Source organism: Prionailurus viverrinus, chromosome C2 (genome assembly GCF_022837055.1).
Source record: "Prionailurus viverrinus isolate Anna chromosome C2, UM_Priviv_1.0, whole genome shotgun sequence".
In the NCBI taxonomy this organism is placed as follows: Eukaryota; Metazoa; Chordata; class Mammalia; order Carnivora; family Felidae; genus Prionailurus; species Prionailurus viverrinus.
The window spans coordinates 37887128-37901630 of NC_062569.1; the positions used below are offsets into that span (position 1 = coordinate 37887128).

General features: G+C 33.7%; 1 protein-coding gene across 7 annotated transcripts in view; it reads left to right on the plus strand.

Annotated features, from left to right (window-relative positions):
* Positions 1-14503, plus strand: part of TRPC1 (transient receptor potential cation channel subfamily C member 1) — a 66420-nt gene that overhangs the window by 14936 nt on the left and 36981 nt on the right. For 4 of the 7 annotated variants that reach the window (XM_047875299.1, XM_047875298.1, XM_047875300.1 and 1 more), the window contains 2 exons: positions 5905-6006; positions 10448-10650. In XM_047875299.1, coding sequence (XP_047731255.1) covers positions 5905-6006; positions 10448-10650 — 305 coding nt within the window. Of the gene's footprint in view, positions 1-5904; positions 6007-7440; positions 7553-10447; positions 10651-14503 lie in introns of those variants that run through there. The other 3 variants (XM_047875301.1, XM_047875302.1, XM_047875303.1) reach the window with 2 other exon arrangements.

The following is a 14503-nucleotide window of genomic DNA, read 5'->3' on the forward strand; positions in this document are numbered from 1 at the left end:
GGGAAACAGATTTTTCTGTGGCCCGTGTAATTTACAAACAAGAACAAAATGCTCCTGACTCACAATGCAATTTTTAACTTGACTTTTATTTTGTCCTTTTAAATTTTATTAATTTTTCCTTTTTGTCTGAAGTTTAGTGTTTGCTTATAACTAAAAGTTAAAACAAAAATTTTAACTGGAAAATACAGACCTTTCTGTTTGTCTTCATATAAATTCAGGTAGAAAAGCAGGCATGCATATAAGTCTTGAAAGAATTCAGTCAAGAGATTGTGAAGGAAATTTAATAATATTATTTTCCTTTTCTTTTGGGTTTGCTTATGATGGGAGCACATGAATTCTTGCACTTCTTTTTTTCTTTCAAATAGCATGATTGTTTGCTCTGTTGGAGCTTCAAATTAATGAGGCTTTTTATTTTAGTGGCATCAGGAAGCACTCACAGAAAATTTAAAAAATATAAGTAAGTTTTATGTGTATTTTTACTGTGTGTATATATACATATGCATTAAAATATATGGCACTTTCTGTGTACATGCATATTTGGAGTAGAAAAAGAAATTGCCTTCCCAGCAATTCCAGTTATCTAGAACACCACTGAGAACCAGAAAGTAACAAAAAAAATCTCTGAGCAGTAGGTGCCGTGAATTTTTCCATTTATGAACTTTAGTCAATAGAGTACTGGAGCTCTCCTTCAACTTTAACAAACTTATAATACTTACTCTTCTAATCCATAGAGAATTAGAGGGGCAACAGAAGGGACATGAGGGCTGCAGAAAAACAAAATGGGGCACAGTACCTCTGACTCTCTTTAATAAAGAGGTCAAAAGCATTACATATCTGATAATCTCTGAAGAAGTTGTATGTTGGGATGGTAATCAATGTTTATAACAATGGCTCAGAATAAGTGAGGAAAAGTTAAATTATATTCAGTACCTATTGTTTTGGAAGAAAGAAGAATATGTATAGTACTTCTGAAAGCAGAAAGCTGCCATCAAAATAGTTTAAATTTCAAAGTGAAACACTTAAAGGCATAAGCTTCAGTGACCTAGAAAATAGTTATAAAGAAGGACCCTGATGATTCTGGATAAAAGAAGTATTATAGTATGATAATCAGTTTTATCTTTTTACATACATGATCCTGTGTATATAATAATTCTGCAGTATACATGGTTCCTGATCACATTTGAACATCATAGCCAGCCTATATAGCTGTTATATTTTATAGACCGGAAAACTGAGGCTCATAGACTTTAATGAATTGCCCAAAGTTCTAAAGTGAGTGAGAGGAAAACCAAGATTTGAACCTGATCTTCTGACTGCAAATCCCATGCTCTTTCCAGTTCACTGTGTTCTGTCTCAGGTTATCTCCGTCTTACCTATCAACAGATGTCCAAAGCCTTTGGTTGGGTGTGATTGTGGAAATGAATAAGTAAAACATGAGGTGTGTACTAAAGGATATTAAAACTAATTGGACAATGAAAGTGTAGTTGACCCTTGAACAATACAAATTTGAACTGCATGGGTCCATTTATATGTGGATTTTTTGCAGTGTAGTACTGTAAATGTATTTTCTTTACCTTATGATTTTCTTAATAACGTTCTTTTTTCTAGCTTATTTTATTGTTAGAATACAGTATATAATACACATAACATGCAAAATATATGTTAATTGACTGTTATTGGTGAGGCTTTGGTCAACATGCTATTAGTAATTGAATTTTGGGGGAGTCAAAAGTTATATGCAGATTTTTGAGTATGTGGGGGGTGGACACCCCTACCTAACCCCTGTATTTTTCAACTGTACATATGAATTTCTAATCACTTAAATAATGCAGAAGTGTATTTGATAAGTACTGAGTGTATTATAATACTTGACCCTTGTGTATTACTTTGAGGTTAAAAAGTGCTATTATGTATTTTATCTTGCGTTATGCTAGTGGCTCTCAACTGGACAATTTTGCTCTCCAGGGGACATTTGATAATATCTGGAGACATTTTTGGTTTCGCAACTGGTGGATGGACCACCACTGGCATGTGGTAGGTGGAGGGTAGGGATACTGCTAAACATCCTGCAGTGCACAAGACAGCCCCACAACAAAGAATTATCGGGCCCCAAATGTCAATAACGTTATTGAAAAACCATGTTTTATGGTTAAACTTTTGTGCTTTACAACAGATGTTTTGGAAACATAGAAAAGAGAAAGTCACTGTGTATCTGCTATCAAGGTTTCATGGAAGTATGTCACTTGAGCTCAGCTTTCAAACATTAATAATTACCAATATTTATGTAGTGCTATTGTATGCTAGGAATCTTAAATATATTCACTTCTTTAGTCCTCACCACAGCCCTATGAGATAGGTACTATTATTATTTCCATATTATAGTGGAGAGAACTAGTATACAAAAAGGTTAAGTAACATGCCCAAAGGTACAACACAAATGGCAGACTTGGAATTTGAACCCAGGTTCTGGCTCCAGGGTCCATGCTTTTACCTACTACTGAAACTACTCTCAAAAATGTACAGATAGCTCTGGAATAGGAGATGTGGAAAAGGATGTAAACAAAAGCACATGCAATGTATATTTTTGAGACAATGGATAATTTAGCCTTCTGAGGAAATTATTTGGGCTGGATGGTAGTGGGAAATATCTGGAAAAATAACTAAAACAAAACTAATGAAAAGGGCCTGAATGCCAGGCTAAGGAATTTGGGTGTATAGATAGTGGGGTCATTAAATGATTTTTGAGGAAGAATGTGATGTGTCCAGTAATATTTTAGGAAAACCATTCTAGTGGCTGTATTCAGTATAGATTAAAAAATGGAAAGTGGGGAAGGCCATAGCTTGGGTGAACAGTTTTTACAGTAATCCAGATATGAAGAGGTTAAAGCCTGAACTAGAATAGTAGCTACAAGAATAGGAGGAAAAATGGCAGATGTGAAAGATGTTATGAAGGAAGAGTTGATAGAACTTAGTATTTAAATTTGGAGGGGAGAATTTAAAAAGTCTAGGATGATTTGGAAATGGTTAACATAGGTGGCTGGGAGAAGGATGAAAGAAGTTAAGTCAAGCGTGGGGCAGAGAAATGTGAATTCTGGTTTTAGTCCTATTTATTTGGGGGGTATCAGGCAGTCTCCAATACACAGTTACACATGAAGATTAAATCTCTAGGGAGAGGTCAGGCTGGAGAGATAGAGCAGTCACGGACATGGGATGATCACCTGCATCATGAAAAGTGGATGAAATTACCGAGGAGAGCAAAGGGCTCCTGCTGATTCTTTCTCAGGGAACATCTATGCTAATAAAGGCAATAGAAGGAAAGGGTTCCATTAAAGGAGTTTGGGATAGTGCAGCATTGTCAACACCAAAGAAAGAGTTTTAATGTGTTGCTTAGAAATCAAAGAAAATGAGGGAGTAGAAAAGGCACTGGATTTTGAAACTGGCATCAGTAGAGTTAGAGAACATGATATGCATGGGTTTGAGAAATTTGACAGAGTGAGAGAAAGAAAACTTGAGTGGTGAAAAGAAAAGACAGGATCAAGTCAGCTTAGCAAGAGTGAGGAAGTATTTCATGTTTTGGGAGATGGGAGCTAGGACTGTTTTTTCTGTAAATGAAGAACCAAGTGCCTATAGAAGAAAAACATTAAATAGAATACCAAGGTGGAAAACAGCTTTGGAAAGAAAATAAGAAGCTTCTTACTTTGAGCTTAGGGGAAAGAGTATGGGAATTGTTGAAAAGACATTCTGAGATGGGAAGGACTATAGCAAGCACCCTTGTTAATACATAATAAGTATACATATTGAATACATTGGTATAAGGGAGGGATGGTCAAATATTTGTGAGAAATTGGGAAGCAAAACTAATGACCTTTTGTCCTAACAATATTTTAAACATTATTTGAAACTTTTTCATTCAGAACTTCCTTTGATTTATCAAATAAATATGATTTGTGCAGAATAAGTTAATCGTAACTCCTTATTTACACGATTTTTTTTTACACAAATAGTTTTTATTCCTGAAGCTTATCCTTTTAAGCATTGAAAGATTTAACATGAATCTTTCTTTATTCTTCACAAAATAGTGTATCTGAATATAATTTAACTTTACCATCATAAGTGGGAATCTTTGAGAATATAAATGTTTTATTTTGCTTTATATAATCTGAAAATATTAACATGTTTGTCCTTACATTATATGGCTTCAGACTGCTCTGTATTGATAGCGATTTTGCTATATTGATATTTTATCTTTTCATTGGTCAGCTTTTAGCAATTTTTTCACTTCTTTCTACTTTGTTAGTTTTAACCTAGCTGTTTCCTTATTCAGTAAAGACTTGGAGAATACTTGGGAAAGCCAGTTTTCCTTCATTTATAGACAACTCTTAAGTCAGTATGGTTGAGGCAATTCCTCCTGGGAAATAATGCCCATGAAGTTAGTTTGTGACAGCTCAATATAGTTATTTTGGAAATTTGCAGTTGGATCCATGGCTATGTTTCAGATAGTTGGAGTTGACTGGTGCTTTGACTTGAAGAGCAGTGCCATTACTATAATTAGCTTTATAGGTTAAAATTAATCATAAGTGAAATGTTTAGTAGTAATGAATACATAATTCTTTTTGTTTGCTTCACCTGACCAAGTATGGTAAAAACTGAAGAGAAATGTTTGCAAAGTAGAAGAAGAATGATGCTAAATTCAAAGAATAGGCTACAGCCCAGTGAACCCTAAAAGTTTTAAGGGATAAAATAATTACATTTCTCATTAGAGTGGGGGGTTTTTCCTGTGGCAATATATGGACAGTTCCTAATGATTGAATGTGGCCCCCAATTCTTTCTTTGGTGTGCTTAGTCCTATTTTTAGATATCCAAATAAAGTCTTCCATTTTTATTCCTATTTTTGACATCTAGAGAAAGTGAATGGAAGTTTTATTCTTTTCAGCTACAAAGAATACTAAAGATCTGATAGAGTTTCATTTTCAAAAGAGAGAGGATGTTGATATAGATGGTTGTCAAAGACTATGACAGTTTTTCAAGTGTAAAAATTGAAAATAATTGGGTCATTTTTTAAGATTAAAACATTATTTATCCCCATGTTTCCCTTCTCCCTTTATAGCTTTCTTTAAGAAAACAAAACAAAACAAAACAAAACAAAACAAAAAGAAACACAGAAACCTGATGTCACAGTTGCCAAGTATAATAATAGGACTGTAGACTTTGTTGCAGTGTTGGAAAGTCCCTATTCTCAGCTTCTGTTTACTTTTTCTTCCAGTCAAAGTTGGAGTTTCAAAATGAACTATAGTTTGGGATTTTTAAAACTATAAAGTCACTTCTCCATCTTGTCTCTAAGGACATTGGTGGCCTAGTTTTTTGTGGCTTTTACTTGATAAGATTGCTAATATCAATGTCAAATTTGTACCATTTCAGTCAGCCATGTATGTTTTAAAGTTGAGAACAGAGGGCTCCCCTTATCCTCATGGTTGCATTGATGATAATTTTTATTAGACTGAACATACCCTGTACCAGTAGTAATAGTCCTTGGCAATTTCTTTAATACATCTGGAATGTTAAGATTCTTTTGGTTCAAAGTTCAAAAGTAAAGATCTTGAAAAAAATTTTCAACTTTAAATATGGCATGGATCCATTAATAAACCCTTCTCTTCAAGCATTTATTATTTCACCAGTTTATGCAATGAAACCAGGACAGAAATTTGTGTGTGTTGTGGTACACAAAAGTACTGCTAAGGCCAGCAAATGTACTATTTATTTGGATAGTCTAAATTTTTAAATATTTAATATTACTGTATATAATACAGTTTAAATTTAAAGAGTTTTATTTAGGAATTAGTAAAAATAAATAGTTTACCTTTTTATCCTCCATTTTCATTTTTAACCTTTTTTTTTTTTTTGAAGTCCGCAGATGCACTTTTGGTGGCAATCGACTCTGAAGTAGTGGGAGCTGTTGATATACTACTTAATCATCGGCCAAAACGATCATCAAGACCAACTATAGTAGTTAGTACTCTTAAATATTTATTAATTTGGATTTTTAAACCAAAATAGATCTGCCCCATTGCCATTTTTTTCTTCCCCCAAATTTATTTTGTTCTAAAGAAATAGTTTTTTTTACTGTAAGGTATTGCCTTAAAGTAAGTAGACACTTTGAAGAATAATTAATATTGCTTTCAGGAAACCTTTTTAAAATTAGTGATATTTCCGTAACTTTGTCAGTGTGGATCAGTATTTTTAGTTTTGAACATTCTATAGATTAAGTTGAAAATTCAGGTTAGTTTCCAAATGGATTTACGAATTAAATATATATAGTGAAACCATAAAACTGGAAGAAAATGTAGGTGAATATTTAAGTGATTAGGAGTGGAAAGACTTTGTAAACTTAAAAGCAAAGGACAAAAATCATAAAAAGCAATGGCACAACCATTGGCTGTATAGAAGTTAGATTTCTGAAATTCAGACATTGAAAAAATTTAGAAAGCAGATGGATAATTGGAAAATATATTTCCTATATATCACAAATTAATCTTAATAATTGACAAATTGATGAAAAATATCAAGATGAGAAAAGGACATGAAAAACATCTCAGAAAAAGATTAAAAGTTACTACTAATAACACATGAAATACTAATTTTTGCTTGTCAAATTAGCAAACATTTTTAAAAATAACGATCATTGATTGCAAGGGAGTAGTACAGTCTCACACACAATTGGTAGGGAGGGTATTTTGGGAAGCAGTTTGGCAGAATGTGTCATAAACAAGAAAGATGCTCATATTTTTTAGTGCTTCCTCCTCTAGAAGCTGGTCAGAAATGTGGACAAAAATGTTAATTATGATCTTATTTGTAGCAATGAAAAAACCATATGACACAATTTAAACACCCCCAAATAAAAGATGGGAAATAGTAATAATTACATATATATTAAAATGGTATTTTTCAAAGAATATATACAAACCTGAACAAATATCACATAAGTCAAAAAATGAGAATAGTAAACTGGACATACAATATATAGTCCAAAGTTAAAAACATGCACAGACAAGGAACTATGAAATGTAGCAAAATGTTACCTCACAGCAGTCATCTCATTGCTAAATTAAGGGTATTTTTTGTGTTACTCCTTTTTTCTTTATTGCCTTTATAATTAGGAAGATAGCCACTAATCAAATTCTACTTTAAAAATGATATATTTGTTATATATCAAAATTTAGCAATTACAACCTTCATTATTGGTGAGGAGGTAGTAAGACAAGCAGTTTAAATAATTGCTGGTTGTGTAAACTGGCTATACTCAGAAAAATATTGTTTTACAAAAGAAATATAACTTGGTTACAGATTATCTGCCATTATCTGAGAACAATGAGAAACTCTGCTAAATTGCATACTTTATCACATATTAACTGAAATATTTTACTTTCATTTAGATATTACAAAGTTTGTGTAAGCATGACTTTCTCCAGAGGAGTGTACCAACTAGTTTAAGTTGTGGCGAGAGACCAACAGGAGCAGAGAAAAAAAGGCCAAGAATACAGCCCCTGTCCAAAGGGTCAGAAATATCTAGACTCCTATTCAATTTTCTGTCACCTGTCTTGCAGTCATGATTATATTTTGATATACTTATTCCACTTTCTAGCCTTTTAACCCCTTTACTTTTTTGGCAGGGAGTAGGGGTGTAACCTGCCAGGGTACTGGAGCAGCTGACTGGCATTCTTTTATCACCATTACCACTGTCAGTCGAATCTTGAGTTGTACTCAGTGAAATACACTTTGTACTTCATCTGTAACCGAAAGGCTTATCCAGCCTTTGCTTGAGTACTTCCAGTGAGGGCAGGATCACATTTTAACAGCCCTAATACTTTTTGACAGGCAGTGTCAAATATTTTTATACACTTTTTTTTTTTTTATCATTTCAGTGAATTCATTCTGTATTCTTGGCTTATCAAAATTGTCTATTGATAAATTTTGACTTTCTAATACAGGTGGGGTGTTTTTTTTGGTAGTATGTAGATTATATAATGAGCAATTAAATTATGAATTTTAATCTTCTAATAATGTTTTTCATGTTAAGTATGTTTTATAGGAAAACTGAGGACATTTTTCTTTTAAGAGAATAAATATCATTTTCTTCTCTATAAACCAGTAATAAGGAGAGAAAGGGCTAAATTTTTAGACTTCTTTCTTATTTTTAAATAAATTCATTAAAGTCCACAATAAATAAATGGGAAGTACATAAAGAAACTATTCATAAAAGAAGAGGAAAACAGCTTAAGTATGTCAAAAAATAGTAAAATTTAACTAGTAAAGTAAATTAATATTTCATGGTAGTTTTTTTGTGTGTGTGTTATAAATTGGGAATGACCATGCCTAGTGCTGCCTAGCTAAAGTGTGAAATGGGTACATTCCTATATTATTGGCAGTGTAAAATATGAAAAGAATTTTGGTAATATATACCAAAAGCTTTAAAACTGTTCATGGCCTTTAGACCTATTATTCGACTTCAGGGGTTCTGTGGTTAATGACTTTATCCTAAATTTCAAAAAAGCTGTATTCATAAAGATGTTTGTGGTAGGTTGTTTAAATAAAGAAAATAAAATATCTTGAGCATAGATCTATGAATTTTCTTAAATTGCATACTAAATTCTAAATACACGAATTTTATTTCCCAGAAATTCTGGGCTGTAGCTTTTTTTTTGCCCCCCCGCCCTTTTTTTTTAACAGAGGGTGAGAGAGAGAGAGAGAGAGAGAGAGAGAAAGAGAAAGTTCAAATGGGGGAGGGACAGAGAGAAAGGGAGAGAGAGAATCCCAAGCAGGGTCCATGCTGTCAGCATGGAGCCTGATGCAGGTCTCAACCCCATGAACCGTGAGATTATGACCTGAGTGGAAACCAATAGTCAGACAACTGGCTGAATCATCATGGAGCCCCTGGGCTGTAGCTTTATGAGATTATTAAAAGGGTCCTTGGAGTTCAAAATATTAAGGACCATTGTTTTGTTTTATTTTGTTTTGTTTAATGTTTTATTTTTTATTTTTGAGAGAGAGAGAGAGACAGTGAACAGGGGAGGGGCAGAGAGAGGGAGACACAGAATGCAGAAACACGGTCCAGGCTCCAAGCTGTCAGCACAGAGCCCAGTGCAGGGCTCGAACTCACCAACCAAACCGTGAGATCATGACCTGAGCCGAAGTCAGATGCTCAACAGACTGAGCACTCCAGGTGCCCCAAGGACCATTGTTTTTAATCATTGATGCCAAATCACTTATATCAAAGATGTCCCTAAAAGGAGGTGTAATAGAGGTCTAGAAGGAGATACTATAAAATGTTTGTTGCTTTGGAGGAATATGGGAATTTTTATTCTTTCTGCTTTTCTATATTGTTCGGATATTTTATAATGTGTATGTATTACTTTTATGATATTAATAAAAATTACCGAAAAAATTCTGTGAACTTGATAAGCTTATGCAATGGAATCAAACATATCTCCCGGAAATGTGTGTGAAAAAGTGAGAAGTATTGAGAAGAGTATGCAATAGTCATAAAATAGTCAACCATTTTATTTAACCCTGATTCTTTATTTACATAGTTTCTTTTTTCATGTCATGCCATCACCAGGCCCATGAGCCCATGTAGTGAAAGCAGAAAGAAACTATTCATAAAAGAAGGCTCCAGTGTAATACAGACCTGAGTTCTGATCTGCATTTTGCCACTCTGTTGCATAGCTTGGGCACATTAACTTCTCTGAGCCTCAGTTTCTTCATGGGGATTATAATGCTCAGTTTTGCAGGCTAATATGGGGATGAAATGAGGTGATAAATGTAAAGTGCCTAACAGTTTCAGGAGTGACTCATTAATAGTAGTTAGGATTGTTAGTGTTTTCGTGCCTTTGTAACAGGAAGTAGTATAGGTATTGATTGGGAATATGTAGAGAATTCTACAAAATGAAGAGTGCTTCCTATTTACTTATCCCTTTCAGGCAGCTTCACTGCTATCAATGTGGCAAGATTTGCCATAGAGGTGGAATTTTTAAAATTTTTCTCATGCATTTATACTCTGCCTATTTTTAACATTTCTGTTTTTCCTTTATATTCTTTTTCTAAGATTCTTGTTATCATTGTCATGCATGTTTCCATAATCTTGTGAAAATTAAACACTTTTTTCTAAAGTATTTCTCTAGGTATCTTCACTTCTTTGTTACAAAAATAGAACTCTAGATGTATGCATGTATCCTATTGAAGAGTTTTGACTGTCATGATTTATCGCATTTATTAATTAAAATTGAGTTTTCAGGTTTCAAAAAAAATTTAGTCCTGGTAAAATGTTATCATATTTCTTAATATAATTCTTAAGTTCTTTGTGCATTCTGATTTTTTCATTTCATTTTCAGATAAATGTGTTGTTTTGCAGTCATAAATAATAATTTTGGACATTTATATAAATATTTTTCAGAAACTAATGGAGCGAATTCAGAATCCTGAGTATTCAACAACTATGGATGTTGCACCTGTCATTTTAGCTGCTCATCGTAACAACTATGAAATTCTTACAATGCTGTTAAAACAGGATGTATCTCTACCCAAGCCCCATGCAGTTGGCTGTGAATGCACATTGTGCTCTGCAAAAAACAAAAAGGACAGCCTCCGACATTCCAGGTTAGAAAGTTAAGGTTTTGATGAATAGGTTTGTGATACAGTAAGGTATGTCAGTGAAATTTTTGTTGTTTATCTTTCTATGCAGCTTTTAAGAAATATGGTATTGGGATGCCTTATAAAAGCTAAACTTCTAGTTCTTTTGCTTAGTATGAGTTTTACATTTTTAAAAAATGTTTACTAAGTGATGAATAATTAGCAAAATCCTTCAAATTATGAAAGGTTTACCTCATACTTCTGCTGGGGCTTGAAGACACTATTTGCTTTTTGAAAGCAGAGTTTATTAATCTAAGAGAATTTTCAAATAATGGAAGGGGTGGAGATACCCCTTCTTATTTATAAGGAAATATTTTCTGTCGGACTAAATATTTAACTTATTATGCCTCTTACTTCCCCTTTCACACAGTATGCAAGTTTTTTTCTCTTCTCATTATTCCCAGTCAAAATGTTGAGAACAACTGAGGAGAAAATGAACAAGAAAGTATCCCATTTTGGACAGGTTGAGCAAGATCACATACATGGGCATGTTGTATAAGGTTCTGGGCTAGACTTGAGATCTAATTTTCAGCATAAGCCTATATATAAATCATCTATGTAGTAATCAAATATAGTTGAAATTGTATCACATATAATATTTACTGTGGACATGTGGTCTCGAAGTCCTAAGAAGCCTGTTGACAAGCTGTTTTTACAGTATATGACATTAGCTTTAAAGCTGCAAAGTATTCACCCTTACTTCTTCCTTACCTTAAGAACAGATCTTTGGTAGATTGACAGATAGTGACAGTCCATAAATTGAGAAAGTCTCCTGGGAATCAATTTAATGTTTATTTGCAGAGGTTGAGCTGAAAAATTTTTCTATTTTCAAGTTGATTTACAGTGAGATCTGTGTTTCTTTTTGATAAGATCAGGTTGATAGCTATGGCTTTATCATTTACTTTTTAGTTTTAAAATGACTAGTCTATAAGATGACCAACAGAAATGATCTTTTTTTTTTTTTTTTTTTTTTTTTTTAACATTTATTTATTTTTGAGACAGAGAGAGACAGAGCATGAACGGGGGAGGGGCAGAGAGAGAGGGAGACACAGAATCGGAAACAGGCTCCAGGCTCTGAGCCATCAGCCCAGAGCCTGACGCGGGGCTCGAACTCACGGACCGCGAGATCGTGACCTGGCTGAAGTCAGACGCTTAACCGACTGCGCCACCCAGGCGCCCCCAGAAATGATCTTTAAGGCCTCTTCTAGTTTTGAAATCCTTTATTAATATTAAATATAAATATTTCCAGATTGTATGCTTGTTAGATAGGTGTGTAGTTGAAGCAGCTGAGGGTAGAGGAGTTGGAGCTGGAGAGAACACTCAGCCTGGCTTCGTTTGAGGCTGGGAAGACGCTTTGTTCTGAAATCTTTTAGAGAAAGAAAAGAGAAAGGAAACCATAAAACAGACTCTTAACTATAGAGAACATACTGAGGGTTGCCAGAGAGGAGGTTGGCGGGGGGATGGGTTAAATGGGAAATGGGTGTTAAGGAGGACACTTGTAATGAGCGCTGGGTGTTTATTATATGTAAGTGATGAATCACTAACTTCTACTCCTGAAACTAATATTACACTATATGTTAACTAACTGGAATTTAAATTAAAACTTGAAACAAAACAAAATAAAATAAAGATGAAATAAAATCAGGTAATGTCTTTCATCTTTTATGTTTTTTTTAATATTTTTGGTTATACTGTGTCCTTTGCATTTGTAGATAAAGCTTAGAATGAATTATCATTTTTTATAAAAATACTTGCTTGAATTTTTTTTTTTTTTTTAAGTAGGCTCCACACCCAACGTGGGGCTCAAACTCACAACTCTGAGATTAAAAGTCATGTGCTCTACTGACTAAGCCAGCCAGGCACCCCAAATTTTTAAGAGAAGTTGCATTAAACCAATTTGGAGAGAATTGCCGTGTTAATAATATTAAATCATTCAAACTGTGAACATGGTATATCTCTCCATTTTATTAGATCTTCCTAATTACTCAGCAGTGTTTTCTAGTCTTCAATGTATAGGTCTTCTTGTTTACAATTCATTCCTAAGTATTTTATTTGTTTTGATAATACTGCACATGAGTTGCTTTCTTACTTTCATTTGCAGATGGTTCATTGCTAGTATATAGAAATAAAACAGATTTTTTTGTATACAGGTTTTGTATCTTGTGATCTCACTAAACTCATTAGTTCTAATAGGGTGTTTTGTTTGTTTGCTTGCTTGCTTTTTAGATTCCCAAGGATTTTTTACATATAAGATTATATCATCTGTAAATAGAGATAGTTTTACTTCTTTTCTAGTCTTTGGGCCTTCATTTTTCTTGCTTTATTACACTTACATTTTCTTGCTTTATTATCCAGGGTGATGTTGAATGTAAGTAAGACTGAATATCCTTGCCTTTTCTGGACTTTATATTTGGGAAAGAATTCAGTCTTTTAACATTAAGTATGATGTTAGCTATAAGTTTTTCATTGATTTCCTTTATAAGAATAAGTAAATTCCTTTATATTTCTAGTTTTTGAGGGTTTTTTTTTTTTCAACGTTTATTTTATTTTTGGGACAGAGAGAGACAGAGCATGAACGGGGGAGGAGCAGAGAGAGAGGGAGACACAGAATCGGAAACAGGCTCCAGGCTCTGAGCCATCAGCCCAGAGCCTGACGCGGGGCTTGAACTCAGGGACCGCGAGATCGTGACCTGGCTGAGGTCGGACGCTTAACCGACTGTGCCACCCAGGCGCCCAGAGGGTTTTTTTTTTTAGGTCAAGAATTGATTTGGGATTTTTGCCAAATGCTTTTTTGCATCTATTAAGTTGCTCATATGGTATTTGTTCTTTATTCTATTTATATGATGTATTAATTTATGTTCAGATGTCAAACTAACCTTGCATTCCTGGGATAAACTCCACTTGGTTGTGTTATATAATACATCTTAGGGGTTACTGAATTCATTGTGCTAATATATTAAGTATTTTTGTGTGCATGTTCATGAGGGATAGTGTTCTATAACATCTTTTTCCTATGTCTTGTCTTGCTTTGACATCAGGAGAACACTGGTCTCATAAAGTAAGTTTTGAAATATTTCCACCTCCTCTATTTTCTGACACAGTATTGTTTAGGACAGACACTATTTGTTCCTTCCTTACATGTTTGATAGAATTCATCAATGAAGCCATTTGGATCTAGATTCCTTCTTGGCAGGATGGCTTTTAATTTCTAAGTCAATTTTCTTAATATAGGGTTCTTTGGATTTTCTGCTTATTCTTGAATCTGTTTGATAATTTGTGATGGACTAGGAATTTTTCCATTCCATCTATGTTGTCTAATTTGGCATAAAGTTGCTCATATTCCTTTAATATTTTTCCTTTCTGTAGGATCTCTTTTTATTTTCTTATTTGTGTCTTCTCTTTTTTTATTGGTCATTATAGCCCAGAAATTGCCCAGCTACATACAGTCTTCAGGTCAAATCCAGCCCACCAACAGTTTTTATAAATAAAGTTTTATTGAGATATAGCCAACCATTCGCTAATTTATTGTCTGTTGCTGCTATCACTATATAACAGTAGAGTTGAGTAGTTCTCAAAGCCTAAAATGGTTATTATCAAGCCATTTACAGAATGAGTTTGCTGATTCCTAATCTACCTAAAGGCTTGTCAGTTTTATTGATCTCTTCCAAGAAACATTTCATTCTTCTCTGCTGTTTTTCTTTTTTATTGCTTCTGCTTGGATTTTTATTATCTCTTTCTATTTATTTTGGGTTTGATTTGCTCTTCTTTTTCTGGCTTCTTAAGTTAGAATTTAGCTTATTGATTTTAGATTTTCTTTATT